We start from the raw sequence: 26,644 nt of genomic DNA, 5'->3' as shown, positions 1-26,644 counted from the left end.
CTACCAACGAATCGCTTTGCTAGAAGATATTGAAGCTCTATTTATGCTAGAATGCATGTTAGTCATATAATCAACTTGTCGATTTTCATGTTTGACAGGTCCGTATATATACCGTATCCATATGGTATGTACGTATGCAATAAAAACCTAGAAACTATTACATTTCCCAAAAAAAATAAAAAGAAAAAGAAAAAGAAAAAAAGAACAGCGGGTGGCGTAAAATGCAGAGAGTAAATATCCACTGCCTCCCTCGCTCACGCGCCCCTTGTCATTTTTGTCCGCGTCCTCTCTTCTTCTTCTTCTTCTTCTTCTCTCTCTCTTTGCTTTAAGCGCGATCAGAGAGTGAGGACCGGAAGCAATATCACAATCTGGGGTTAGGGTTGTCCCTAATCCGAACCACCAATTCCACCCACTCTATCCCAACCCCCCTAAATCTCCATTCCTCGATTTCCGACCACCATGGGCGTCAATTGCGACTCCGGCAATGATCTCAACGAGCAGATCGAGCAGCTCATGCAGTGCAAGCCACTCTCCGAGCAGCAGGTTTTCTCTACATTCTCCACCTCTTCAGTCATGTTTCGATTTGAGAAAGGCCGGGAGATTAGGGTTTGGATTGATTTGGGGACAGAAATCGGGATGGAAATGAATCGATTGCAAGAGATGATATTTAATTTATACAATTTTTGCTGGGATTAAAAAACTAATGCTTTAGTTGGAAACTGTTTGAATTTGTATGAGATTTTATTCTTATGAGCTGTGTTTAGCTGTGAAGGCTGGTTTTGGATGCGGTTTTATCAATGAATGTGGATGATAATGATTCTGGAGATAGCCGAAATCGGTTTCGGAGATTCTGTCTCTGATTTTCTACCTGGAGATAGTCTTCTGTATTATATATAGCTGGGAAATTGTTTTTACTGTTGGCTAAGAGGTCGTCTTTTGTTTGTTGTAGGTGAGAGCGCTATGCGAGAAGGCAAAGGAGATTTTGATGGAAGAAAGCAATGTCCAGGTGAATCCTCATATCTACTTATTGGTCCTAATAATGGTATTATAGCACTAGTAGTGTCACCATGTTCTTTTCCTCTATAATTAGGAAGTAAGTATGAATTCTGGATTCTGGACGTGTGGTTTATAGGGAATGGATCGTAAAATGCTGGAAATAAGTTGGAAGTTGTGAGGCCTTTTTCTATTTTCTGCTTTTCTTTGAAGACTGCATTTGGTCAGTTCAGAAGGTAACATTGAGGTGGTTTTTGACTAATTATTAGTCAGCTGAATTGGTGGGAGTTGAACTTCCTCGTGTGCTGCTGCTTTATTGTGTAAACTTGTTGTCCACTGTGCTGTATAATGTTCCTTGTCTTTATATTAGAATTGTTTTTTAAAATAATTTTTCTTAAAGGTAATCACTAACGACCAGAATACTAAATATATATTTATCTTCATCTGAACTGGTTACTCTGCTTTGGCGACTAACTACTCACAAATCCTAGCTTTATCTTTAGGAATCTAAGCATATGATTAAAACTAATAGTACATGCCAAGAGTTTGGGGCACGCAAGTCAACTTTATTTGTTGGAAATGTTTCCTTTTCCCTGTCTGCATATTACTTGCTTGTGCCTTTATTTCTTTTCAAGTGGGGTCTTTGAACTTGTCTTGAAAGGTACTAATTTTCTATTGCATGTAATACAGCCGGTGAAGAGCCCAGTGACTATTTGTGGCGACATCCACGGGCAGTTTCATGACCTTGCAGAGCTTTTTCGGATTGGAGGGAAGGTATCAGTTCTCACCGTGATCATTGCATTCAACCCTTATGTATCAGCTGAGGGAATGTTTCAATTAGTAATTGAGAACTTGAGACTGCAATGAGTATTGGAGTGGAGTTCTGCTGAGCCAATGTAGAGTAAATTGTCTGTAACCTGAAAACTACTCATGTAATTCAGTTGCAGTTGGATACCAGCCCCTTTCAATTAGTTATGTATCAACCCTGGGCCGAATCTGTATTAGATATAGGCCATATGCAAATTTGTGTGTGCTCACATCTTTTTTTTTGTTCCTCTTGTGATATATCAACTGTATTTCGGTTTAAGTATTTTAATTTTATTAATTTTTGTTTGCTTGCATCTCGCATCTTAGAATTGCAAGAAGCTTAATTGTATATCCAATTGAAGATAGCTTACCATATATCCTGTTTATGATTTTTTGAATGATCACCATCTCATGAAGGGTAATATCATATCATTTTCATTGGCAGTGTCCCGATACCAATTACTTGTTTATGGGAGATTATGTGGACCGTGGATATTACTCGGTTGAAACTGTGACGGTATGTACCGATCAGTTGTTTTGGATTTTTCTCTTGGTTCTGAACTAGATTATTGTATTTTTAATTCTTTATGATTGTTAGTATTACAAGTACCACTGTTAAGCTGTGTTTCTGTTTGGCATAGCTAACAAGTACTGTGATAAGTAAGACTTAGTGTTAAAAGAGATGTACCATTGGTTTTGTAACTTTGATGCTCTGTTTATATGTGCACTGTCTATATGTGTGCATGAGTGAATATGGTTGCTTTACTTTTCTAAGTTTCAAACAGTACTACAGATGCAGTGTACTGGTTATAGGGTAAAAACCCAGGTGTAAACTTTGAAAATCTCTTAGATATAGAATTTAATGTAGTTATGACTGTTGCGATTCTCGTGATTGCTTCTTATATTGACTAGAGCAGAATTATCTCTGGCTCTCCCTCTTGTTACTCAGTTAAATATTTTGAAATGGGATGTCTAACCATTTAGGGTGTCAGCTTGATATTTAGACTAGCGTAGGTGAAGTTGGGTTTTCCCACCCTTAAATGCATGTCAGCAGCTTCTTAGCAATTATTACTGCTTGAAAATTATATTGGTGGAACTGATTAGCTCATTTCTCCAGCTCCTAGTGGCCCTGAAAGTGCGTTATCATCAGCGTATCACAATTCTTAGAGGAAACCATGAAAGTCGTCAGGTACTTTACCTTCCTTTAGTAGTTATGACTGTTGCATTTCTTTTCTTACAAACATTATCAAGTATATCTTTCTCAAACCTTTTAACTGTATGGTCCAATGCATTTTATGGCAAGAGAAAAAATTTGGGGGTGATTTTCTCACTTCCACTTTCGTATTTTACACACTTGCATATAAATGGTTTTTATGTGTCCGCGAAGATGAAGTGCAAATTTTATAAGTGATGGAAAGGAGATTGTCAAATTTATTCTTTAATATTTTGCGTCCCATTTTAATTCTGGAACTTTGATCAGGAGATATTCCTTTATAATAGGAGCCTTGATCTGGAGACAATATGGTTAGTATGACGTATGAATTGTACATAGCCTCATAGTTAACTTTATTTTTTGGCAGATTACTCAGGTTTATGGGTTTTACGATGAATGTCTTCGCAAGTGAGTATTCTGACTTGGCCTTGTGGTATGGTGTCTTGGTATAAATGTATAATTACACATGAAAAAATCTCCTATGGTTGAGTATTTATATGCTTCCATGAGTTCCATCATTATTAGAGTGCAACTCTTGCCAGATTTAAAGTCTAAGAAATAATGTATTTAAATTTGTGGTTCTGCTATTTGGGGAAGCATACATTATAATATTGAAGGTTGCTCACTGGTCACATTTTCCTTGATTGTTTGCATCTTTGCATCCTGATAATATAATTCTGGTATGAATAGTGTATTTTTGAATCCTAGTTTAAACATAATTTCTTTTATCAATGGAAATACAGAGGTGCAACTTATATCTTTTGGATGTGTTCATGTTAATGTTATAATATCATGGATTCTTATGAAATATGGGGAGAAAGCATGGGGATTCTATACACATGGCGTGAAAAACATGACATATATTAATAATAAACAAATAACTGGTTATATCACTTGTAAAAAAAGTGAATAAATTGGGGAAATTTTGAATTCTTGATCAGAAGCTAATTACTTGCTCAAGACTCTAGAATTCAACAACTGAGGTCTAGCTTATACCAAGTCCCTTTGAGTTGGAATACTTCATTTGCCTTTGCCCTTCAGATAATAGAATGGTACTGTGAACCAATAGAAGGACTATCGCCATTTAATATATGTCAATTTGTAAAACAATTGTTACAAATAAAGTTGAGGAAACCTTTTGTCCAGCTTAGTTAATGCAATTTATGCATCAAGTACGAAATGACCTATAGAGATGAAGCATTATTGGAGGACTGCTTGTCCCAAACTTTGACAGTAGCGATTTAGATTGCAAAACGTTTATGTATAATATTATATTCTGGGGAATATCTCTGTCATAGTTTCAAATGAAGCACTAATGGAGGACTTTCTCTCAAAAATTGATTGTAGCATATTAGATTTCAAAACGTTACTGTAAAATGCTTTTTTTTTTTGGTGTGTTTTAAAATGACTTATAATGTGCAGCAAATCCTTTCAACTAGAGTCTGTGCTATGTCATGAGACAGTTGATGCTCAAGAACATGATTAACTATATTCAGGAAAAATCTATTTTGGACTACTGTCTCATTCTCCTGAGGTCTTTAATAGTTTAATTTGTTTGTCCACTGTTCATTCTCTCCTGTAGTGGCCTTTAGGATATATTGAATTCTTTATATCCTGGCTATCTTCTCTGGCTACTAATGAATAGTGCACTGTTAATCTAATGACAGGTATGGGAATGCTAGTGTATGGAAGACCTTCACTGACCTTTTTGACTACTTTCCACTGACAGCATTGGTTAGTATTGTATTCTACATAGTTGCAAGCAAATGACTACAAGTACTATTGTTGGAGACAAATGAAATTATACGTGACGTTTTCCTGGATAGAAGATAAATATTTTGGCAATATGGTAACACACATTCATGAAACTGAAAATGGTCCTTATGGAATTAAAGAGGAATTCCCATTGTATATCTATTTATAGAATTGTTAGCTTATATGTGATACTCATGCTTATTTCTCCTATTTAGGTTGAGTCAGAGATATTTTGTCTGCATGGTGGATTGTCCCCTTCAATTGATAACCTTGACAACATAAGGAACTTTGATCGTGTTCAAGAGGTTCCGCATGAAGGGCCCATGTGTGATCTATTATGGTCTGACCCAGATGACCGATGTGGTTGGGGTATTTCACCTCGTGGTGCAGGATATACTTTTGGCCAGGTTACTTTAGTTATCTGATTGATTTTATTAGCATTTTTGAAGATGCTGAATATCTACAGTTATAATGGCGGCCTTAATGCTGTGTAGTTCTTATCAATCAAATATTCACATTCTTTTGCAGGATATATCTGAACAATTCAATCATACAAATAGTCTAAAGTTGATTGCAAGAGCTCATCAGTTGGTTATGGATGGATTCAACTGGGCCCATGTAATTTTTCTTTCTTATACTTGGGATATCTTATTATCTTGGTTAATTACTACATAGGCTAAGGTTTATTGCACAACTCGGTTGTACATGATTAGGTCTATTGAATCAAATTATTTTGTTTGGACAGGAACAAAAGGTGGTCACCATATTCAGTGCACCTAATTATTGCTATCGCTGTGGGAACATGGCATCTGTTCTAGAAGTCGATGACTGCAGGGGCCATACATTTATCCAGGTCTCTCTCTCTCTCTCTCATCCATTATTAAGTGATCAGATGCAGTGAGATCAATTTTAAGCATGAATGACATGTCTGTGCAGTTTGAACCTGCTCCTAGAAGAGGAGAACCAGATGTTACTCGTAGAACACCTGATTACTTTTTATGAAGCAGCTGCAATGGTGTTGTTTATTTCGTAGCTCTACCACTTTTGAATCATGGATGCACATTGTTTTGCCCAAGATGACCGTTGGATTTAAAATCTAAACCCTTCCTGGCCGGTTATAGCGATATTCCAAAAGGATGTAAAATACAAAGTTAAGGTGTCTGCTGATTGTCTTAGACCTGAACGTTGCTGGATTTCCCATCAAATAGTTTGCCTAGTTGTTGACACACTGTCAGTTTGTATTATATCCAGCAAAAGTATGTGGATATTCCTTATTGTTTGTTTTCATTTTTATCTTTTTTGTCTTGTATGTTTTGTCAACCTTCCCAGTTTGGGCCCTAAAGGATGCTTGAACTTAATTATTAGTGGATAATTTCCTATTTATTCCAGTACTTTGTTTTCGATTCGACTGCATATAGTAGTAACTTTATGGTTGATATATAACGTCTTAGTGTATGATTTTTTTCCTCATCATGAAAGCCTGAGATATTAGGATGAGTGGCCAACTGGCGATACCCAATTGCCCATCTGACTAAGCTTTGCATACACAGATTAGGTCCCCCCTGCTCTTTGAAAGTTGCCATCCTTGATGCCCTACTCTACTTTAGTACGAGTGGTGCTATTTAAGCTACCGCCCATGTTATGGTGTTTAGACACTTAGAGAAACCCCATATGCTACCATGTTAGCCTCTATGAATGAAGCTGAACTCGTTATGGTTGCATGGACATTTGGAGCCGACAGCTGCATCTTCTGTGGAAAGGGTTGCCTGCACTCCATCAGATTCGCATGATTGGAGTGGATTGATAGGTTGGGCACCAGTGTCTTGTGCTTCAAGGTGTAGGCAACTAATAATCAATCGATTACAATTGAGGGGATTCTATCTTGCTGTTGTAGCAATACGATAGCATGGAAAGCCAACATTGTGATTCTGAAAAGCAAAACCATTTGAACTCCAGTTCCAACGATACGAGACACAATGCTTGCAACTCTCGTGAAATTAGCTGTACAGATTTCGTAAACATGAGAAAAATGCTTGCTACACTTGTGAAAATAGCTGTCAATCGAACATGTTCTTTGACTTCTTTCCCATGGAAATAGGCAAAATTGGAATTCTTTTCAATCTGCAAAATAAACATTTTTACAAAATTGAATACATGGCACATTCCCATTGAAAATGCTGTTCATAGTGATCATCAGTCATAAGAATGTGGAGGCATTACAAGCTTAGCTGAGAGAAAAGAGAAGGAACAAGATCTACCACTGACCATGCAAGGCCAGCATATTGAATGAATCTAATACCAGTATCAACATCAAATGAGTCTTGGCCGGAGAAAAAGTACAGCTTCTGGAGATAACCAGACTGCTTCAGACCATCTGATTTTTTCCCATTACTTGATCCATATAGCGTAGGAATGTATGTGGTTGATTTTATTGGGATGCCCAAGATGTTGGCTACCACAGGAAGAATCCATTTAGCAAGAGCTTTACTGCAGAACTTCACAAGAAGTATTGTTGGTATCCCAACCAGCATTCTTCCTATAAAGCAAGGGGCTGTTAATTGTGATGTAAATATCCGTGGAACTGCTTCATGGTGAAACTGGTTGTATGTTTGCTGGACCCCAGATACCTGGATAGAATTGCACATATTATGCAAATTAAGAGAGCACATAACTTGAATGGCAAGTTTTTGCACAATCTAACATCTCTATACTTTGGCTAATAAGTAAATAACCGATTCCTATATCTAAATATTGTCAATCCAACATTTGTATGTATCTCTGCATAAAACTCCGTAATATGCATGGCTTTAAAAAAATTGCGAATGCAAAATGCAACAGAGAAGAAGGTGAATATTAAAGGGACATGTGCTTACAATGCCTAATGCGACACCATTGAATGCTGTGTGATACTCAAAACTTGGAGTTGGAAACTCGGGAGTTGGATAAGCGAAGAGCAAAATGAAGCTTAGGGTGGCCCAAAAGGTTGTAACTGCAAAACAAACACTTCGCATTAATTAAGGAAGGAGACATAAGATAGAAAAGTTATGATCCACAATGAATCTCAATGCAATATTACGGGGTTGAATCAGAACCCCATTGTGTCAATCTCATAGGAGTCCAACAAAAGTCATAATCCAGCAGTCTGATTTAGCCTGAACCAGATTTGGTGTACTGGTCTGATAGTGCACCTTTGGGTCAAACAACAACAATCAAACTCCCCATCTCATGGTTTCTAAACTGCAAGTAGATCTCATTTGTTGGATATAATACATTGTCTCATTCTGTTTTTGACAAGATGAAGGCAATTCCAGAAACTTCTTAGATTCATATATTTCATGTGCTCTTCTTCCCTATCAGATTTCCATACCTGTCTTCATAATTCATAAGCTAGTCACAGTTTCCAAGATTCTAAGCTGTTAGTGACAGATTTTCATCTTCCACTCATGACATACAAAGGGTAGGGCATAATCGTCTTCTAATTTGTGTGTACACCATTTTTGGCGGCCATCCAACAGTCTTTCTCTACTAAATTGTTCCAAATTTAGGTCCTTTTGCATTCTAGGTTGTTTCAATCAAGCTACCAAGAGCATATATACAAACCGTGATCAGATGACTAGGAGTGTACCATACCATTTTCTCCTGCGACCACAAACCTGTCCACATATTCGTGAACGCTATGCCAGAACGAAAGGATCAGCAATCCAACAGTGAGTCCCCCAATGATATCTACAGGACTGTGCATGCCGAGATAAATTCTTCCTATTAAAAAAACATAAGTTCAGTTTTGCTATAAAATAGAAAGAAGCTGCTGGATACTAGTATAAGGATGATAAAGTTACCCAAACCAATGAGACCCACAAGCAAGCAAACAAGAGCAATTCCAGCAAATGTCACATAGCTATCCTCATTCTGAGCATACGATAGGATGTAATGCAAAAGGTATCTGCAGCCCAGCACGCATGAGCAAATTTTTAGTTCATACATGACAGTAAAGTGTTCATATGACGAGGTCAATCATGCATACATGTACCGATAATTTATCTTGCAGAACAAGTAATTTTCCACCCTCACTTAATATATATATATATATATATATATATAACCAAACTTTCAAGGCCGCTAATCAACATATAATGTCGAAAAAAAAATTGTATGTTTATAATAACTAAGTATGCTTAAAGGTCTATGATCAAACCAGAGCTTTCTACAATGCTCAGTTTAGTTTGCGTAGCTGAATTTATATGACAAGATAAAAAGTACACACCCAGACAAGCAAACTGTGTTTAGAGTGTGAGAAGATGGCAATCCATATTCCAGTGCATTATCCTCCTCATCTCTTGTAGCTGTTATTCTCCGAACAGGAGGGCAACTCGGTCTGGGAGCTGATATCACGTCCTACCAAGACCAGAAAAAATTCAAATATAAGTATCTTGATAGCTGAAGAGCACTTAATAAAATCAAGAAACTAAACAGCAATAAGCCGTTATAACCTTTATACAGTTCCCCAAGTAATCACAGAAAGCCATCAACAGAGTCATTTGCCTAGCCAATTTGCCATGACCACTCTACAACACAAACATTCTCAGAATACTTATATAATGTAACAGACATAAACCCATAACAGCAATCACAACTATAACAATTGACCAGAACAGAAGCATACCCAGAAAAGCAAAGGAAGAAAAGCAGTGTAGAAGGGCACAGAGACAACACAGGACAGGGCAGAGAAGAAAGCATCCAAGAACCTATGCTGGTAATTCTGCAACAAGAAAACCCAAAATTCCAAATGAGATAATTAGTAAATGGCAAAAACACAAAGAATGACCTCTCTGTTTCGAATAGTTTGAAGAAACCTGGATCTGGAGGATGAGGGGCGTGCCTGTGATGACATGGTGGGACACACAAGGTTGCAGCAAAGATCGAAGCTTTGGGGTGAGATTGAGATAAGAAGCCATTAGAATCCATGTAAGAATCCCACAGAGGGTTGCACCTTGCCAAAGTGCCGCGCCCTCCATATTCGCTTTTGTCTCTGTTTCTTATTCCTCTCAGAGAAGAACAAGAACAGGAACAATGAGGACCCAGCAAAACAAAGAAGGAAACCAAACTAAAGACTTCGACTTTTGTCCTCTAAAGATTGATTATTTATCTTAATTCATAAGACTTTTCTTTTTGATAGAGAAATTTGTTTTTGTTTTTATGGGATTGTAGCACTAGATATCTATTGCGAGTTGCGACTCAAAGCTTCAAGCTTGTACGGCGACAGTTGACCGGTACAGAAATGCCTGCCACAAGGAAAGAGCATTCCAAGTCCAAAACCTTTAAAACTATGAAAATTAATTACAAAATTACACCCAATACACTATTACCATTAATCTACAAAATAATTACCATTTTAATTTTTATGACATTGCGGAAGGATCAATAACATACCTACCTCACAGTTCAGTAGCATTATAACATCACGTCGTATTTGAGAAGACAAGAGACAAAAAATGGCCTCCCAAGCTATTTTCTCTTAAACTACTTGAAGCATGGGAAAATAGGTTAATAGACTTCAAGAATCAATGATAGTTATTTTTAGCAGACAAGAGACAAATACGGGCCGCTGTGGTTTAAGTAAGGTTTCAAGTTCGAAATCTTGTGCATGCAGCACCATGCGCTGAGAGAGTCAACCCCTCTACGGAGGTCGTCAAACATTAATTCCGAGTGTCTTGTAAAGGGGTAAGACCCTGATATGCCAAATCATTTTGTAAAAAAAAAGAAGACAAGAGACAAAGATCATAAGCCAAAAATAAACAAATTAAATAACTTAAAACAACTTACTTAACGTGCTTCATGAACTTCACAAATTCAAAATAAAACCGAAAGGGAAAATTGTTCCATGCAAGGAACTTAAAAAACTCCTTTTTTGATGAGAAAGGAGTTGCCATCTCTATCCCCTGTGTTGATATACCACTTTGCAGATTCTCAAATATCGAAGTTGTTTCACCATCCTTCATAGCTAGAAATTGTTCAATAGACTATGTAGTTTCTCGTAAACCAATATTAACGGTCACCTTCGCAATCTCAATTTGAGAAACATTTAAAGCCCTCAAAGTTATTACTTTATACGATGCACGGAAGCTTCATTAGACGTCTGATTCCTGCTTCGGAATCAGAATCGGAAGCGGAAGCGTCCGGAAGCGCTCGGAAGCGCGGTTCTGAAAAAGAAGATTTTGGAAGCGTCGCGGAAGCGCAAGTTTCAGGATTGGAAGCGTTGTGGAAGCGCGAGAATTGTTGAGTTTTTATAGTTTTCTTCTCTCTTTTCCGGCCCTAATATAAATCCCTCTTAAAATCTCCATATTCTAAGGACTCGATAATTCATGAAGATAAATCAAAATCTAGAATTGAATGAAAACCTAGAAAACATACAATTCAAGCGTCATTCAAGCAAGTTGAATGAGATTTGAGGATTTGTTTGAGTTTTTAGTTTTGTGTGAGACAACAAGAGTATATAAGATTATACATGAGTTTGATTTGGAGCAAGATACTGATAGAAACTAGATGAGTGAAAAATCAATGCTGTGGATTTTGGGGCTAGACTAAGATGAAGCTCAAAGAGAGAGCACAAAGTCATTAAGCTTTAGGGTGCGCCGCTCATTGCAAAATGTAGATACATACATTTTTTATTTCACACTTGGTCAGTGTAATTGGAGAGCTCGTCAGGTGTATGATGAATTAACTGAAATGTGATACGCATCATTTGTGGTTAGCTATTCAAGTGTTTGTGTTGTTTATTCTAGGCCATTACAAAATATTTATTGGGATAATTTTCTATCATATTGTTCTTCTATAATGTTTTAGTAATTAACTTATTGTTTTATATAATATATATTTTAGATATAATTATATATTATTTTATTATGACGCTTCAAAAACGTACCCGCTTTCAAAAAAATTTAAAAAAATCGCTTCCGCGCTTCCACGTATTCGCACCCGATTTCGTACAGCTTAGGTTACTTTCTCCTTCATTTTGGAGAAATTTTGAAAAATAACCAACTTTTAGTTATTAAATTGATTTTTAACTATGTTATGTAAAAGAGTAGAAAAATAACCATTTTGTAAGGTAAAAGGTCATGTACACCCTCATTTCCCTTAAATTCAAGCTTAGAAAACGTTTAGAAGAAAAATCAGCAAAAATATCACAAAAAAAAAACTAAGAATGGCTAGAAAGTAATTAAATGCAAAACCCAGATTTTGAAACTCTAGCCTCCAACTAGAGGTGGTAAATGGGCCCAAAAGCCCGTGCCCGGTCCAGACCTGGCACGTTAAAAATCAGTCCGGCACGGCCTGAGCCCCTTAGCAGCCCAGCCCGGCCCGAACCCGTTATTGTAATGGGCCGGGTCGAGCTGAGATATTTTGGCCCATGGGCCCGGCATGGCCCGAGCCCGTTTTTAGCCCGGCACGATCTGAGCATGATAAATTCATGGGCCGGCCCGTGAAACACATAATTTGATATTATTTATATCAATATGTAAATAATTATCATTATTAAACTTGAGTATTATACTTTTTAAATTAAAATCTATTGATTATTTTATTATTTTAACTAAAATATTTCACAAATATTATTAAAATAGTGAATAAAATGTCATTATTTTGAAATACGTAACCTTTTAAAAATAAGATTATGAAATATATGTGTAGTATTTTATTTATTTTACTACTCTAAATAGTTATATAAAACAAATATTCAAAGTACATAATATTTTTTAAATTGTGTCATATAATGCTAATGGGCCGGGCCGACCCGCTTCTTGGCCCGACACGATAAATAAATGGGTCGGTCCGAGCACGGCACGAATACGGTTTTGGCCCGTTTAAAATGGACCGGACCGGGCTGGCCCGACCCGTTTGTCACCTCTACCTCCAACGTACATATGATTGGCAATTCATATATAGCTTCTTCCTTTGGCCATATATTGGCCTAAAGATTGGGATTTATATCACGGAATGCAAGTCTAACTTATTAAATTCAGTAGGGATACTAAATATGAAAACTATTGTGAAGAACCCTAAGTTTTCAAGAACGTAATCAAATAAACGATAATCTAATTCAATAAGCTGTTGTCGCTTCCTTATGTTGCGAGTACAAAATCTGAGGTACTTTTTTCACGCAACTTGTATCTCTCTGGACCAAATAACCTGCACAAATCTAGGATTAAGGTCAAGGGCCAGCGGTACGCCGACCATTGACTTTTCGAAACTTAAGTTAGAACTGATTCAAGACTTGAGCTCGCATGTTAAGGACTTAGAGATACGCTACCCGTTTTAGAAGGTTTATGGCTGCTTCTATAAACGCATTGGGGGAAGTGTTGCTTTTCTTTCCCAATGTGGGAAGTTGCTCATACAATATTTTTTTTACTGCTCTGGTGAGCTACTTTGGCAGTGCTGACAACGACGCCTGAGTTAGAGGTGACGTGACTTGCCTTGCCAGTTCAGTGCCCCGCCAGACTAGGCTTACTCCGACAGATCTAGCAACCGGAACGAGGGGGAATCCCACCGGAAATTACCCCGTCCAGGGTAGGTGTTAACACCTTAGAACTAGAAAGATAATTTCATGTCTTAATTACCAAGTTTCTAAAGATAATCTCCTACCTTACCAGTTTGCAATACATAACTTGTTTGGTAATTCCTCTATAGTCTACATCTGGATGGCTGGATGGTTGGAAAGCTCTCTACCTATTTTAGCCTATGAACTAGAACTTGATTACCTACGTTGTGTTTTCTAATGGACAATTTTAATCTTCAATAGTTTTGCTGCAAGTGTTTGCTAAAGTTTCAAAGTTACAAGTAAAAATAATTATTGTTTAGCGTTGTTTAGTCTTGCTAACCGTCGAGGTGGCTAATTATCGAGGCACATTGCATTGTCTCTTGCCATTTGCCGCTGCATCAACTTAGGGGGAAAGACATGTACCTATTAATCTATTATAGATGACGTTTTTTGCTTTATTAAGTTGTTTGTGTTTTGAGTTCTTAAACTAGAAAAGGTATGAAGCTTGTATATTGCTTGAATTTCAATTGATAAATTCATATACAGATTACAATGATATATAAAGGCTAATTCACACTAACCACCTACTCACTCCACTATCTCCACTATACCTACTACATTCCACTCACACTCCCCCTCAAGTTGGCGCATACACATCAATCATGCCCAACTTGCAAAGTGAGTCATAAAAAACATTTTTGGACACTCCTTTGGTGAGTATATCTGCAAGTTGCTCTTCTGTAGGAACAAACGGAAAGCAAATGATCTTAGCGTCTAGCTTCTCTTTTATAAAGTGACAATCAACCTCTACATGTTTTGTACGATCATGTTGCATAGGATTCTGTGAAATATTAATAGCTGCCTTGTTGTCACAGTACAGTTGTATAGCACTCTTAGGTTTAACACCCAAATCTTGTAGCAAATTCCTAATCCACAACAACTCGCACACTCCCTGAGCCATACCTCTGTATTCTGCTTCAGCACTAGATCGAGCTACCACATTTTATTTCTTACTCCTCCACGTAACAAGGTTACCTCCAACAAAGGTAAAATACCCTGATGTGGACCTCCGATCTGTAATATTTCCAGCCCAATCTGCATATGTGAAGCCACAAACATCAACGATATTGTTGTGATTAGAAAACATTACTCCTCTCCCTGGAGCTGACTTCAAGTACCTCAAGATCCTTACAACAGCATCCATGTGGTCCTCACTGGGGTTATGCATGAACTGACTTACTACACTTACTGCATACGCAACATCTGGTCTGGTATGTGATAGATAAATCAGGCGCCCGACTAGCCTCTGATAACGCGGTTTGTCAGTAGGGACTTGATCTGGATACTCTGCTAACCGGTGGTTCTGCTCAATAGGAGTATCAATGGGAGTGCAGTCCAACATACCTGTCTCTGTTAGTAGATCAATGATGTACTTCCTTTGACACAGATAATTACCTTTGCTTCCCCGGGCTACTTCAATGCCTAAGAAGTACTTGAGTGTACCTAGGTCCTTCATCTCAAACTCTGTGGCAAGTTATTTCTGTAATCTATCCACCTCAACAGTATCATTCCCAGTAACTACCATATCATCAACATATATAATTAGGGCTGTTACCTTCCTTTGTTGATGTTTGAGAAATAACGTGTGGTCTGAATTACTTTGTCTGTAGCCAAGTTTCCTCATGAATTGTGAGAATCTTCCGAACCAAGCACGAGGTGATTGTTTAAGACCATACAAAGACTTTCTCAATCTGCATACGGAGTTACTTGGGGAGGTGGCCACATATCCAGGCGGAAGATCCATGTATACTTCCTCTGTTAGTTCTCCATGAAGGAATGCATTCTTGACATCAAACTGCCTAAGTGGCCAGTTCAAGTTAGCAGCGACAGAGAGCAATACCCGGATAGTGTTCATCTTTGCCACAGGTGCAAATGTCTCATCATAGTCTATGCCATATGTCTGGGTGTACCCCTTCGCTACTAGGCGTGCTTTATACCGGCTTACTGACCCGTCTGGATTATGTTTCACTGTAAACACCCAACGACATCCTACAGTTTTCTTGCCATATGGTGGAGGTACAAGCTCCCAAGTATTGTTCTTTTGTAATGCTTCCATCTCTTCCTACATTGCTTTCCTCCATTTTGGATATCCCAATGCATCATGCATTTTGTTAGGTATTGATATAGTAGATATTTGATTCACAAATGACTCATATGACTTAGATAATCTTTTGGTAGATATAAAATTTGCCACTGGATACTTGGCTTTAGTCTGAAGGGTAGGCTCATATTTTTTTGTTGGTTGTCCCCGAGTAGACCTATTTGGCAAAACATATTGTCTACTATTATCCCTAATAGAATGACTAACCTCAGATGAGTGATCTTCTGTACCAGGAGAGCATTGGTCAGGGGTATAAACAGTGATACGGGAGACATGAGGGGCAGTTGTGTTGTCAGCTTCTGGTGTCTCAATCGATTGAGTGACAACCTCTGGTGGCGCCTGTGTGGCTGACACTTTGGTAATCTCAACGGGACCTGTTACCACATCGACTGGCTCACTTGTCTCCCCCTTTCCATGATATAGCTCTTCAAAATATGAATTCTCCCCCTGAAGAGTAGTATCAGAAGAGGAAAAATAACTCATATCCTCAAAAAAGGTAACATCCATAGTGACATAGTACTTCCGAGTAGGGGGATGATAGCACCGGTATCCTTTCTGATGTCCTCCGTACCCAACAAACACACATTTAATTGCCTGGGCATCCAACTTAGAACGCTGATGTTGTGGAAGATGAACAAAAGCAACACAACCGAAAACACGGGCAGGAAGATTATGAAACGAGGGTAAGGAGACATGAGATGCAAGCACCTCATAGGGAACTTTCCCTTGAAGGACACGAGATGGAAGACGATTAATAAGATGGGCGGAAGTAATGACAGCATTACCCCAAAGGTATTTAGGCATGTGGGCACTAAAGAGAATACACCGAGCCATTTCAAGTAAATGACGATTTTTTCTTTCAGAAACCCCATTTTGCTCAGGTGTGTAAGGATACGTTGTTTGATGAACAATCCTGTGTGTGTTAAAGAACTCCTGAAAGACATGATTCATATATTCCCTCCCATTATCAGACCGAAGAATGCGAATGGTGGCATTATATTGTGTTTGGACAGAGGTATAGAAGGCACGAAAAGCTGGAAAAACCTCATTTTTATTTTTAAGAAGAACAATCCATGAAAGACGTGTGCAATCATCAATAAATGACACAAAATATCGCATTCCTGATACAGTTGACTCTTTCGAGGGTCCCCAAACATCAGAATGGATTAATTCAAAAGGAAGAAAACTTTTAGTAGAAATACTAGGGGAATAAGTAGATCGATGACTCTTGCCCAAAACACATGTCTCACAACATAAACAAGACTCGTCCACATTAATAAATAAAGTAGGCATGGATTTTTTCATAACACTAAAGGATGGATGCCCTAAGCGACGATGCCATAACCAAACTTCACTTAGCTTGTCAGAAGTGGAGAGTAAAGCGGTCTGAGACGGTCCCCCTGGTTTTTCCCCTGCGTATGTCAGATCCAGATGAAATAACCGGCCCCTCAGATACCCCCGACCAATTACCCGTCTGGTGAGAAGATCCTGAAATATCACATACATAGGAAAAAATGTCACAGAGCACTGAGCGTCAACGTTCAATTTGGGAACAGATATCAAATGATGAGATAAAGCAGGAACATAGAGTACATTGTGGAGCTCTATGGTGGGAGTAATACGAACAGACCCTGTCCCTAATACGGGGAATGCCTCACCATTAGCATTAGTAACATAGGGTACGGGTGGAGGGGATAATACAGTAAAATAAGATTTGGCATAAGTCATATGATCAGATGCACCAGAATCAATAATCCAGGTATCAGAACTAACAAAGTGAGAAATATTGAAGGCCATACCAATTTGACCACGGCCAACGATGGATGCGGTAGGTGCTCCTCCAGTAGTATGATGATCCTGCCCAACCACACCATAGACATCGGGTTCCGGAACTAAGTGAAGAGCTGCTGTTGCTTTTGCCTGGGGACGATAATTAGGCCTCTTGGGCCTAAGATGTGGATATAATTTCCAACAGGTCGCACGAGCATGGTTGGTGTCATGACAATAAGAGCAAGGAGGGCGGAGCTGATTCCCGAAACCTGGTGGTGGTCCTTGTCGATGAAGGGGAGCGGAAGTTGCTTGCGGAAGGAGTGGTGCCGGAGATCGAGCATGAACAGTAAGGCTGGAAATGACAGCCGGTGCCGGAAGAATACTCTCTTGCTGAGACTCATCCTTTCGGATATAGGTGAAAGCGGTGAGTAGGCTAGGTGGTTCGGTCATTCGGAGCAATTCGCCTTTCGCACTGGTATGCTTTGCATCAAGACCTTTCAGAAAATGGTGAACTCGTTCAAGCTCCTTCTCCTTTTGGTACCAAACGATATCCTCTTGATTTTGAATCATGCAAGGACGTTTCACATCAATCTCAGCCCAAATATTCTTTAGTTTGGTGAAATAGTGAGCCACTGGTTGCCCATCCTGGTGTATGGCCAAAGCTATGCACATTAACTCATGAACCTGTATGAAATCAGAGTCATTAGTAAATAAGCTAGTCAGTGTCTCCCATATTGCCTATGTGGTGGCACATGCCTCCACCAGATCAACTATCTCATCATTCATAGCTTTCCATAAGATGGACATGACAAGACCGTCGTCGTCGTCCCATTTCTTGTAGGCAACGATATCCTCAGGACTAGGAGCCTTAGTGACGCCGGTGACATGTCCAATCTTGTGCATGCCTCGAAGATGAGCAGTCATGAGTCGTTTCCATTTACGGAAATTGGTTCCGTTCAGTTTGGTGCCCCCAAATGACCCACTGTCAGAACGTTTGACAGATACTTCGAAGGTCGGGAGCTGAGAACCCTCAGTTTCGTGTCCAGAACCCATTGAAAAGAAACAAGGTATTAAGATAGCAAACAAAAACAATATTGAGAACAATCTGTCGTCGGTGTATTTGCACTGTCGGTGAATATGCAATGACAGAATCTGGCAAACCGGGTCGGGTCGGAGGACCGGGTCGGGGGACCGGGTCGGATCTGTTGACCGGGTCGGGTCTGTGTGGACCGGGTCGGATCAAAAGCGGGCCGGGTCGGTTCTAGAGCGGGCCGGGTCGGATCCGGGTAGATAAATGTGTTTCGCCGAAATCGGGGTTTCTGAAATTGGGGAAATTGGGGTTTCTGAAATTGCTTGAAAGCTCGTGGAGGAGGGAGGAGCGACGTCTTCGGTGGTGGAGCGACGTCTTCGGTGGTGGAGCGACGTCTTCGGTGGTGGAGCGTGACCGGAGTGAGGAGGAGCGACGTCACGGTGGTGGAAAGTGACCGGACCGGCAGTGAGAGCACCAAAGAGAGAGAGAGACTGGAGCGTCGCGGAGGAGCAGGCCGGGTCGATGAGCTCCGGAGGTAGGCCGCGGCTACGGAGGCGTCGTCGAGAGGCGAGTCTGTGGTAGCGGCGATGAGGAGCAGCGGTTAACCGGTCGGAAAAAAGCGAAAAAAGGAAAAGAGCACGAAGGCTCTGATACCAACTAGAAAAGGTATGAAGCTTATATATTGCTTGAATTTCAATTGATAAATTCATATACAGATTACAATGATATATATAGGCTAATTCACACTAACCACCTACTCACTCCACTATCTCCACTATACCTACTACATTCCACTCTTAACTTAAGTTCCTTCCTTTATGTAATGTGGTATATATAATTGCGTCCAAGGCATTGACTAATAGATTGAAGGGCATTCTTCCTCATGTTATATCTTCATTACATAGTGCTTTTGTACTAGGGCAGTTGCTTTATGATAATACTTTGGTAGCGATCAAGGTAGCTCATTTTATGAAGAACTTGAGGCATCAGGCTGAGCATTTCTTTTCTTTGAAGTTAGATATCTCCAAAGCATATGATCGGCTTGAATAGGCTTACTTGGAAGCAGTGTAACTCTGATTTGGGTTTTGTAGACAGTCGGTGGATATTGTTTTAGCTACAGTGAGATCCGTAAGCTACTCCATTCTACTCAATGGTTTTTAACAAGGGTTTATTGTGCCTAGACGGGGTATTCGACAAGGTGACCCTCTTTCACCTTATTATTTATTTATTTATTTATACTAGCAGCAGAGGGCCTCTCCTCTTTAATCTAATTAGTAGTGTAGGATGGAGTGGTTCGGGGATTATCTTGTTTCCGACTACTCCAGTTATTCATCACTTCTTGTCTCCGACTACTCCAAGTATCTTCTAGACGACCGGATACGGTTTTTGATTTTGTATCTGATTTGATTGATGAGCATACCAAAAGCTAGGATAGGACTGCTGTTTAATTATGCAGGCTTTCCTGATGATGTAGCATAGAAGGTCTTAACTATTCCTTTTAGCAGAAGGTCTCCTATTGAAAACCTTCTTGGAAATTTGATAAACGAGGGGATTTTTTTAGTAAAGTCGGCATACAAGGTGGCCCGTGACTTGTATTTTGGTCACTTCTCGGCCTATACTTCAACGGGGGATCCGTACATTGCTATTTGGAGAGCTTGATGGAGGGCAAATGTTCCAAATAAAGTTGCTATCTTTGGGTGGCGAGCAACACATCTTTTACTTCTAGTACGTACTTCACTAGTTAATAAAGGATACAATGAAGTGTTGGATTTTGTAGTTTGTGGACAAGCAACGGAGACCATGGAACATTTATTTTTTATTGTCATGTGGCCAAGTCATTATTCTCACAGCCACCATTCTCATTTTCAGATTCCAACCCCTTCTGGAAAGATTAGTTTCTTGACTGTGCTAACTCACTTACACCGGATTTGTTTAATAGATTCTGTTAGAAAATGATTGGAAAAACCATTTAAAACCAAATTTTAATTGATTAATTAAATTAAGTTAAACTTATAATTAATCAAAGATGAACATAGATTTGAGTTCTCCATAATGAGGGCTATAAGATCATATGTTTGTTTGTGTAATTTGGTTTGTGGGTGAATAAGAAATTGTCACTCAAAGATGACTACTTAGAATGAGGGAAATGTATTTGTCCCACATTGGAAAAGAGAATTGTTGAAAAGACTTTATATAGAATCTATTGTGTATGGATTGTAAAGTGTGTAAGCCCCTTTATACCCTCTCGCGCAGGGGGCGGGGTGCAAATCCTAGGTCACAAGGGAAACTCGTGTATGCCCGTGCGACTTGCGGACACGAATGCAACACCGAATTGAGGGTCGGAACGCAAATTCTTTTTGCATTTCCAAAAATTCGGTTTTGACTTTTCAAATTCTCTTGATTGTTCAAATTCTTTTTTTGTAACAACTGTGTGTTATGGAGAATTATAACAGAATTGAAATCAATGTTTGTAACATATGTAACTCATATATGTTATGATCTTTTGATTTCTATAACAGCCATCTTATTAATTGCTGATTGCAAATCCTCACAGTATAAATAGCCACCATCCTTTCATTGTAAGATCATCCCATTCGAAACACAATCATCTCCCACTCTCAAAATTCTTAGCTTTTCTCTGGTGATAGAAAGAGGTACCTTTCGAGTTCGTTGAAGGTTCTAGTTAGTAGTGCAACTTCCTAGAATCGTTTAGTCGTTATATCCTGGGAGACAAGCGCCAAGCTCCTTGCACTGGTAGAGGAGGTGTAAACGTCTTAAGGACAGTGTGGTATCACACACGTCTCGACTAGTTCTTCCATCACCAATAGTTCGGTATTTTGGTTGAATTACTTTTCGTGTTCTTCATTTCTGATTTATAATTATTTATAATTCAGCTTATTAAATTATATATGTAATATATCACTGTTTTTATAACAGATTCTTGGTGTTATTATGGTATGTGTGGAAGCATCGTAATGATATTCATTGGAGGGATAAGAGACAGACAATCCTTAGTTACTTTCTGCAGCTATGGCATGATATGATGATTACTTGTAGACAAATTCCTTCAAACAACAAGAAGTGAACAAGGCCAACTGGTGGCAACACTGGACTGCTCCTGCTACCGGTATAGTCAAGCTCAATACTGATGTCTCTTTCTTGCCATTAAGCGGCTATGGAGGGGCTGGTGGTGTTCTACGGGATTCTCAAGGTGAGTTCATTATTGGTTTTGTTCACTATTTGGATTTTGTCTCGTCGACACTTCAATCGAACCTTACAACTATTTGATATGCGGAGAATTTGCTTATTACTATGGGAGTTTCAAAGGCAGTTATAAAGAGTGAATGTATGGCCGTTGTACAAGCGATTAATTCGCTGGTTTGTGAGATCTCTCCTATGAATGCTTTAATCTTTGATATTCATAGTATGTTAGCAGAGCATGTAGACTTTTGTGTTCAATTTGCTCCCAGGCAGACCAATGTTGTAGTTCACAGATTAGCTGGGTTAGGTTTTGGTGCAAACATTCATGCTGAATGGTTTGCAAATGCTCCAATCTTATACTTGATGCCCTTATTTACGATTCTCATTGTATTTAGTAATAAAATTCATTGTTTCCTAAAAAAAAAAAATTGAAAGGGGAACTCCAATATTGGGTCTCTTTAATTTTCCAATAATGTGAATCTAATTCCTTTTATTTTTCTTATTGGGTTTGAAAAGCACTGCACTCTTATATTTACCCAGGGGTGGATCGAGAATGAGAACGTTGTCTAGACTAGTATATTTTTTCTTTGTCGATTTTGTTACTAAAATCTTGTTTTGGAACAAATTATGTTTTACATATATAGTGCTAAATTGATTGAGTTTTCATTAAACCCAATTGGGTACAAAATCAAGAAGGAAAGTTAGAATACTGATAGAAAATAGAGAAATATTGCAAGAAAATAGTGAGAGAAAACAAAAAAAAAATGCTGAGGAGAAAGGAAAAGGAATAAGTAAAGGGAAAAAAGTCGGGACAATGGAAAGACTTGAGACCCATGACCTCACTGATGCATTATTTTACTCTCAACCAACTTTACTAACTCAAATTTCAAGACAAGATGGAACAACTGAAAAATCAAATACCATAATATTGTCTAGGCTGCAGCCCAAGCAGCCTACCAAGTAGATACGTCAATGTGTTTACCATCTCTCAAGTCCCAATCTCCTATCACACTATTAAGTTCCTTCCGACTAAATTCTCATGCTTTAACACATTCATTCATGAAAAGTTAGTATCGTCTCGTTCCAGACTAACTTGAACGAGTTCACTCTGAGCTAGTCAATCACTAATGGAGCCATCCTACGATTCCTACCATATGGAGTATGTGTATCTTTGTAGCAAAACATTACAATAGTGCTTGACCAAGGTTTCGCTGTAGGGTTGCCCATATAAAAACATGCTTCTTTGACATAAAAGAACTCTAACTTTACCTACAAAAAAACCCTCTGCACACTGGAAAAGGATTTTTAGAGTAATGCTCTTGGTTCAAAGTGAATCATGTGAACAGTCAGCTGTATCTTATTGTTTCTGTTATGCATATGAAGCAGAAATCTCTGCATCATTATCCTCAAACTTTGATAATTCGTAGTATCATCAGTGAGGCCCTCGAGTTTTTATTAGAATACAGAGACGCTTGATTTTTACAGAAGGATTTTCTAAGGCCATGGACCATAGAAGTTTCATGAGATAAGTTACACCATTGAGGGAAAGGCAACATTTCATCATTTTTAGATTAAAAAAAAGAAGAAGAAGAAACTATTGGCTTATTACTACAATCTAGTTGAAGGACTTTGCAATCTGATGCTGTTAGAATCACACCCATCTGCCCTTCAAGACATGCCTCTTAAGACCAGGAATATGAACATTTGTTATGTAGTCTTTCCAATCTAAGCTTCCCACATCAAATCCAAAATTTTTCTGTTCTTCTTCAGACATGCTATTCATTAGTCTCTCAGTGTTGCTGTTATCAAACCTGCTTCAGATAATTTTTTATTCATCAATTATCACACATATTTTTAATTATGAACTAAATGAAGTCAAATGATTGCTACCATACCTTCCACCATAGAAAGTATAAGGTTCATAAATACTAGCCAAGTACTTTGCTTGCTCCACTGACTTTCTGCACATTGTCTCAAGTTTCTGAGACAGCTTCCCATTTGAGGAAGCCAAAGCTGTTAATCCAATTCTTTGAGTGGCATCTCTCCAAATGTGATCAGAGAATTCTTCCATGGAGCTGAAGAGCTTCATCGATGGAACGTTGATTGGCCTGCCTTTCGAGTCCATGCAGGGTGAGGAGTTATAATGTTCAAACAGCAGTTCCGACAAATCTTGGAAGTCTAATGGGTTCACAACAGATGAAGTAATCTGGTAGATATTGATGTCTGGCTTCTGAGCCATTCCATGCATTGCAATGGCGGCCAGGGTTGCATTAACGACCATGTCAGCTGGAACCTGAGCATTCATGTCGGTCATGATCAGGAATTTTCAGGTACTAAAAAAGTGATGTTAAGGATTATGAGCACTTTTTTTCTGAATTAGTAGATAGAGATTAATTACCACATCAAGAACCCCATTAGGGTCAACTAGAAAACCTGTGAGCTGCCCTTTTCCATAGTATAAAACAATTGGATCCATCATCCTGAAAAAACAGAGAGAATTGAGTGGTTATTTTTAAATCTTATGAAAAAGCAATTTCAAAATGAAGGAAACTATACTACAAAGATATACCTATTTCCTTCCATCCATCCAGGAAATGGCTCTTTGCAAGTGCTTTCGATAACACTAGGTCGGATTATGACTACTGGTACATCACCTCTGATTTCATCTATGAGCATTTCTCCCATGGCCTTGGTGAACACATATGTATCTTGCCATCCATATTTTCTGGCCCTGATGAGATGTTATTCTTGTCATGTTAAAAGAAGAAATCAATGATCAATGTACTCCAGATCCATGTTGGTTCTTTAGTTCAGATCTCTTATTTTTATCTTGTTATCTTCTTGGAAACAAGTACTTAGATAAGTGAAGAGGTCTAAAGGGTGAAACTCATTACCTTTCTAAACCTAGATCTTTCATCTTTTGAGCTACCTCATTTTCTTCATAAGCTCCAGTGGAGTTCATGGCCAACTTTATTTCGTTTCCAACATCCAGCGATTCAAAACCTGGTGAGGTTTCAGAGGTGGAATTCTCTCCTGTTATGCTTTCTCCTTTATGAAATGGCCTTTCCATAATCCTCCCTTGTCTTTGTCCATTAACATATGCTGTACATCAGAGAGGCAAAAGCACATAAATAAAGTGATACCAAACATTGGATTAATTTTGAAATAGAAGTCAATCACTGACCTGTAGATACTTGCAGAAAGAGCTTAAGTTTCTTGCACTTCTTGGCAAAGGCCATAAGGTTGCAAGGTCCTTTTGTGTTTATATCTAAAGCTATATCATATCTGCATAAAACAATAATGGTTAAAATCTCACAAGTATGAATCAATGGGATAGGGTAATTGACACACATTTAGGGTAAGATGAAAATTTGAGGTAAATGGTTATCATCACCTTTCATGGAATGTTGTGTTAGCTGCAGAATTTATAACAACATCAACATCTTTAGTTATCAAGGCAGCTATGTCGTCTTCTATCCCTAGATTGGATTCACACACATTTCCTACCACAGGAACTAGCTTGCTCAGCATGAAGGCTTGATAAGATTTTCCATATGTTTGTCTGAGACCCTTGAAGAGCTCTGTGTTTATGATCTATAGACCACATACATGCATCAAGTTCAAAATAAGAGCTAGGAAGTGGAATTGATGAATCATCTGATGACCAAAGTAATTAGAAAGAAATTAAGGTACAAAAAATAAAGAAGACATACTTCACTTTTTAATCTTTCCATTGCTGCCTCCTTGTTTGTGGCCTTGATCAAGAGATATATCTTCCCCACATCAGGCGTAGTCCGTAAGATCTTCTCGATAAGAACTGGATATTTTGACAACAAAAAAAAAGGACTTTTGCTGAATAATGTGTGTAGTTTATGTGGAAATGCATAAAAATGTGGCCTAATGACCAAGAGATATACATGTAAAAGATTGTACCTTTTGCTAGAAACCCAGTTGCGCCAGTAATGAAGAACCCTTTTCCTTTAAGAAACTTTACAATTCCAATACCATTTGCAGGCATCTCCACAAAAGGCACCAAATCCTTGACTCCGATGTTGTTCTCCTTCTGCACCTTCTGATCATTTGGAGACAGAACAAGGCTTCCTGCATCCATTAGAGTTGCAGCAGAAGAAAATCCACTAGTCTTTTTGGCATTTCCACCTGATGAAGCTCCTTGGCCTAAAATCAAACTACTCTTTTTCCTCCTCAACAAGCACCAATCCCACTTTACTGGAAATCTTGCAAGTTTATTTGGTGGATTAATTGTTGAAGAGAAAGAGTTCAGCAATGAAGCTTCCATCACTGCCTAGGAAGAATGGGAAGCAATTAAGATCAGATCATGAAAGAGAGAGAGAGAGAGAGAGAGAGAGAGAGAGAAAAGAAAAAAGAGGTCAACAAACAAAGTACAAGTAGTTTGAAGTTAAAAATGCATGGCGGGGTTGAAACCTTAGCTACACACTTCCTGAATATTTTGGAACAAGTAAACTACTTAAACTCTAAAAGATTGAAGAGGGTGGTTTGTCTATCAATTTTGTAGAGAGGAAGATGGGAATTAGTTGATTTTATAGTGACATTGGCACAAGAGAAATCTTTTTGCCAACTCCTTCACACTATTTTACCGACGGCTAAGTTGGCGGGAACTTTATCCTCTCGTCTCTACTGGGTTTGGAAATTGATTAGTGTTCTTTGGGTGAGTTATGCATATGTATATATTTAACCCCAAAAATGCAAGAGTAAAAAAGGGTGTGTGAGATCCAAGAAAGTTGTCAAATGTATACAATGCATATATCTCTCTAGTTTGCTGGTGAAATCGGTGCCATTGTATATAGTATATGTAATTTATGTATTCAATCTTTGATACAAAAGATTAAAAAAACATATATAACACATCACTGAACAAGCTTCTGTACTGTAGTCCAACAATTAGGATGGCTCACCTAAAACTATTCATAATCATATTGCTATATCACCTCGTCTCTAATATCTAGCGTCTGTAGTCCAACGGTTAGGATAATTGCCTTCCAAGCAATAGACCCGGGTTCGACTCCCGGCAGACGCATTTATTTTGCATTATATAATTATGTTTTTGTTTTTTTTTCTTGGCTGATGTTTAGTGCTCGTAATATGTATAAAGATCATGTTTAATTATACTGCAAGTTTCTTAGTTACTCCCACACTGTTCTA

At 38.5% G+C, this 26,644-nt stretch overlaps 3 protein-coding genes and 1 non-coding gene across 5 annotated transcripts; 2 read left to right on the top strand and 2 right to left on the bottom strand.

Moving 5' to 3' along the window:
* Positions 1–293: 293 nt before the first annotated feature.
* LOC126797821 (serine/threonine-protein phosphatase PP2A catalytic subunit) lies at positions 294–6,156 on the top strand. Its single transcript, XM_050524550.1, has 11 exons — positions 294–543; positions 950–1,006; positions 1,684–1,767; positions 2,246–2,317; positions 2,918–2,989; positions 3,381–3,421; positions 4,681–4,747; positions 4,984–5,175; positions 5,297–5,386; positions 5,514–5,621; positions 5,705–6,156. The coding sequence occupies exons 1-11, from the start codon at positions 460–462 to the stop codon at positions 5,768–5,770; spliced, it is 933 nt and encodes a 310-aa protein (XP_050380507.1). The 5' UTR covers positions 294–459; the 3' UTR covers positions 5,771–6,156.
* Positions 6,157–6,863: 707 nt separating this feature from the next.
* On the bottom strand, positions 6,864–9,894 carry LOC126798090 (lipid phosphate phosphatase delta). 2 transcript variants are annotated; one of them, XM_050524925.1, is made up of 8 exons: positions 9,622–9,894; positions 9,432–9,527; positions 9,259–9,333; positions 9,033–9,163; positions 8,608–8,711; positions 8,399–8,527; positions 7,642–7,757; positions 6,864–7,395 (listed from the first exon to the last, which is right to left on the bottom strand). In XM_050524925.1, the coding sequence occupies exons 1-8, from the start codon at positions 9,781–9,783 to the stop codon at positions 6,985–6,987; spliced, it is 1,224 nt and encodes a 407-aa protein (XP_050380882.1). In that variant the 5' UTR covers positions 9,784–9,894; the 3' UTR covers positions 6,864–6,984. The 2 variants fall into 2 exon arrangements, with proteins under 2 accessions (XP_050380882.1, XP_050380883.1); XM_050524926.1 differs by having other exon boundaries at positions 9,648–9,828.
* Positions 9,895–23,069: 13,175 nt separating this feature from the next.
* On the bottom strand, positions 23,070–25,785 carry LOC126799824 (fatty acyl-CoA reductase 2, chloroplastic). Its single transcript, XM_050527080.1, has 9 exons — positions 25,397–25,785; positions 25,177–25,280; positions 24,858–25,057; positions 24,648–24,748; positions 24,358–24,565; positions 24,033–24,194; positions 23,862–23,943; positions 23,359–23,756; positions 23,070–23,274 (listed from the first exon to the last, which is right to left on the bottom strand). The coding sequence occupies exons 1-9, from the start codon at positions 25,758–25,760 to the stop codon at positions 23,115–23,117; spliced, it is 1,779 nt and encodes a 592-aa protein (XP_050383037.1). The 5' UTR covers positions 25,761–25,785; the 3' UTR covers positions 23,070–23,114.
* Positions 25,786–26,447: 662 nt separating this feature from the next.
* Positions 26,448–26,519, top strand: TRNAG-UCC (transfer RNA glycine (anticodon UCC)). The gene has a single exon. It is a non-coding gene; the product is annotated as a tRNA-Gly (tRNA).
* The last annotated feature ends 125 nt before the right edge of the window (positions 26,520–26,644 follow it).

This window comes from Argentina anserina, chromosome 6 (assembly GCF_933775445.1).
Source record: "Argentina anserina chromosome 6, drPotAnse1.1, whole genome shotgun sequence".
NCBI lineage: Eukaryota > Viridiplantae > Streptophyta > Magnoliopsida > Rosales > Rosaceae > Argentina > Argentina anserina.
This window is presented reverse-complemented; position numbering and strand designations above follow the sequence as displayed.

Bases quoted from the DNA above. Each gene is read 5' to 3' on its own strand.
- LOC126797821 (XM_050524550.1), top strand. From the start codon at position 460: ATGGGCGTCAATTGCGACTCCGGCAATGATCTCAACGAGCAGATCGAG. The intron at 1,007-1,683 runs GTGAATCCTCAT...CATGTAATACAG, and splicing joins TGGAAGAAAGCAATGTCCAG to CCGGTGAAGAGCCCAGTGAC. The intron at 5,622-5,704 runs GTCTCTCTCTCT...ATGTCTGTGCAG, and splicing joins GGGGCCATACATTTATCCAG to TTTGAACCTGCTCCTAGAAG.
- LOC126798090 (XM_050524925.1), bottom strand. From the start codon at position 9,783: ATGGAGGGCGCGGCACTTTGGCAAGGTGCAACCCTCTGTGGGATTCTT. The intron at 9,528-9,621 runs GTTTCTTCAAAC...TTCTTGTTGCAG, and splicing joins CCCTCATCCTCCAGATCCAG to AATTACCAGCATAGGTTCTT. The intron at 9,334-9,431 runs GTATGCTTCTGT...TTTGTGTTGTAG, and splicing joins TTCTTCCTTTGCTTTTCTGG to AGTGGTCATGGCAAATTGGC.
- LOC126799824 (XM_050527080.1), bottom strand. From the start codon at position 25,760: ATGGAAGCTTCATTGCTGAACTCTTTCTCTTCAACAATTAATCCACCA. The intron at 25,058-25,176 runs GTATGTCTTCTT...TGTGGTCTATAG, and splicing joins TGGAAAGATTAAAAAGTGAA to ATCATAAACACAGAGCTCTT. The intron at 24,566-24,647 runs GTCAGTGATTGA...TCTGATGTACAG, and splicing joins CTTTCTGCAAGTATCTACAG to CATATGTTAATGGACAAAGA.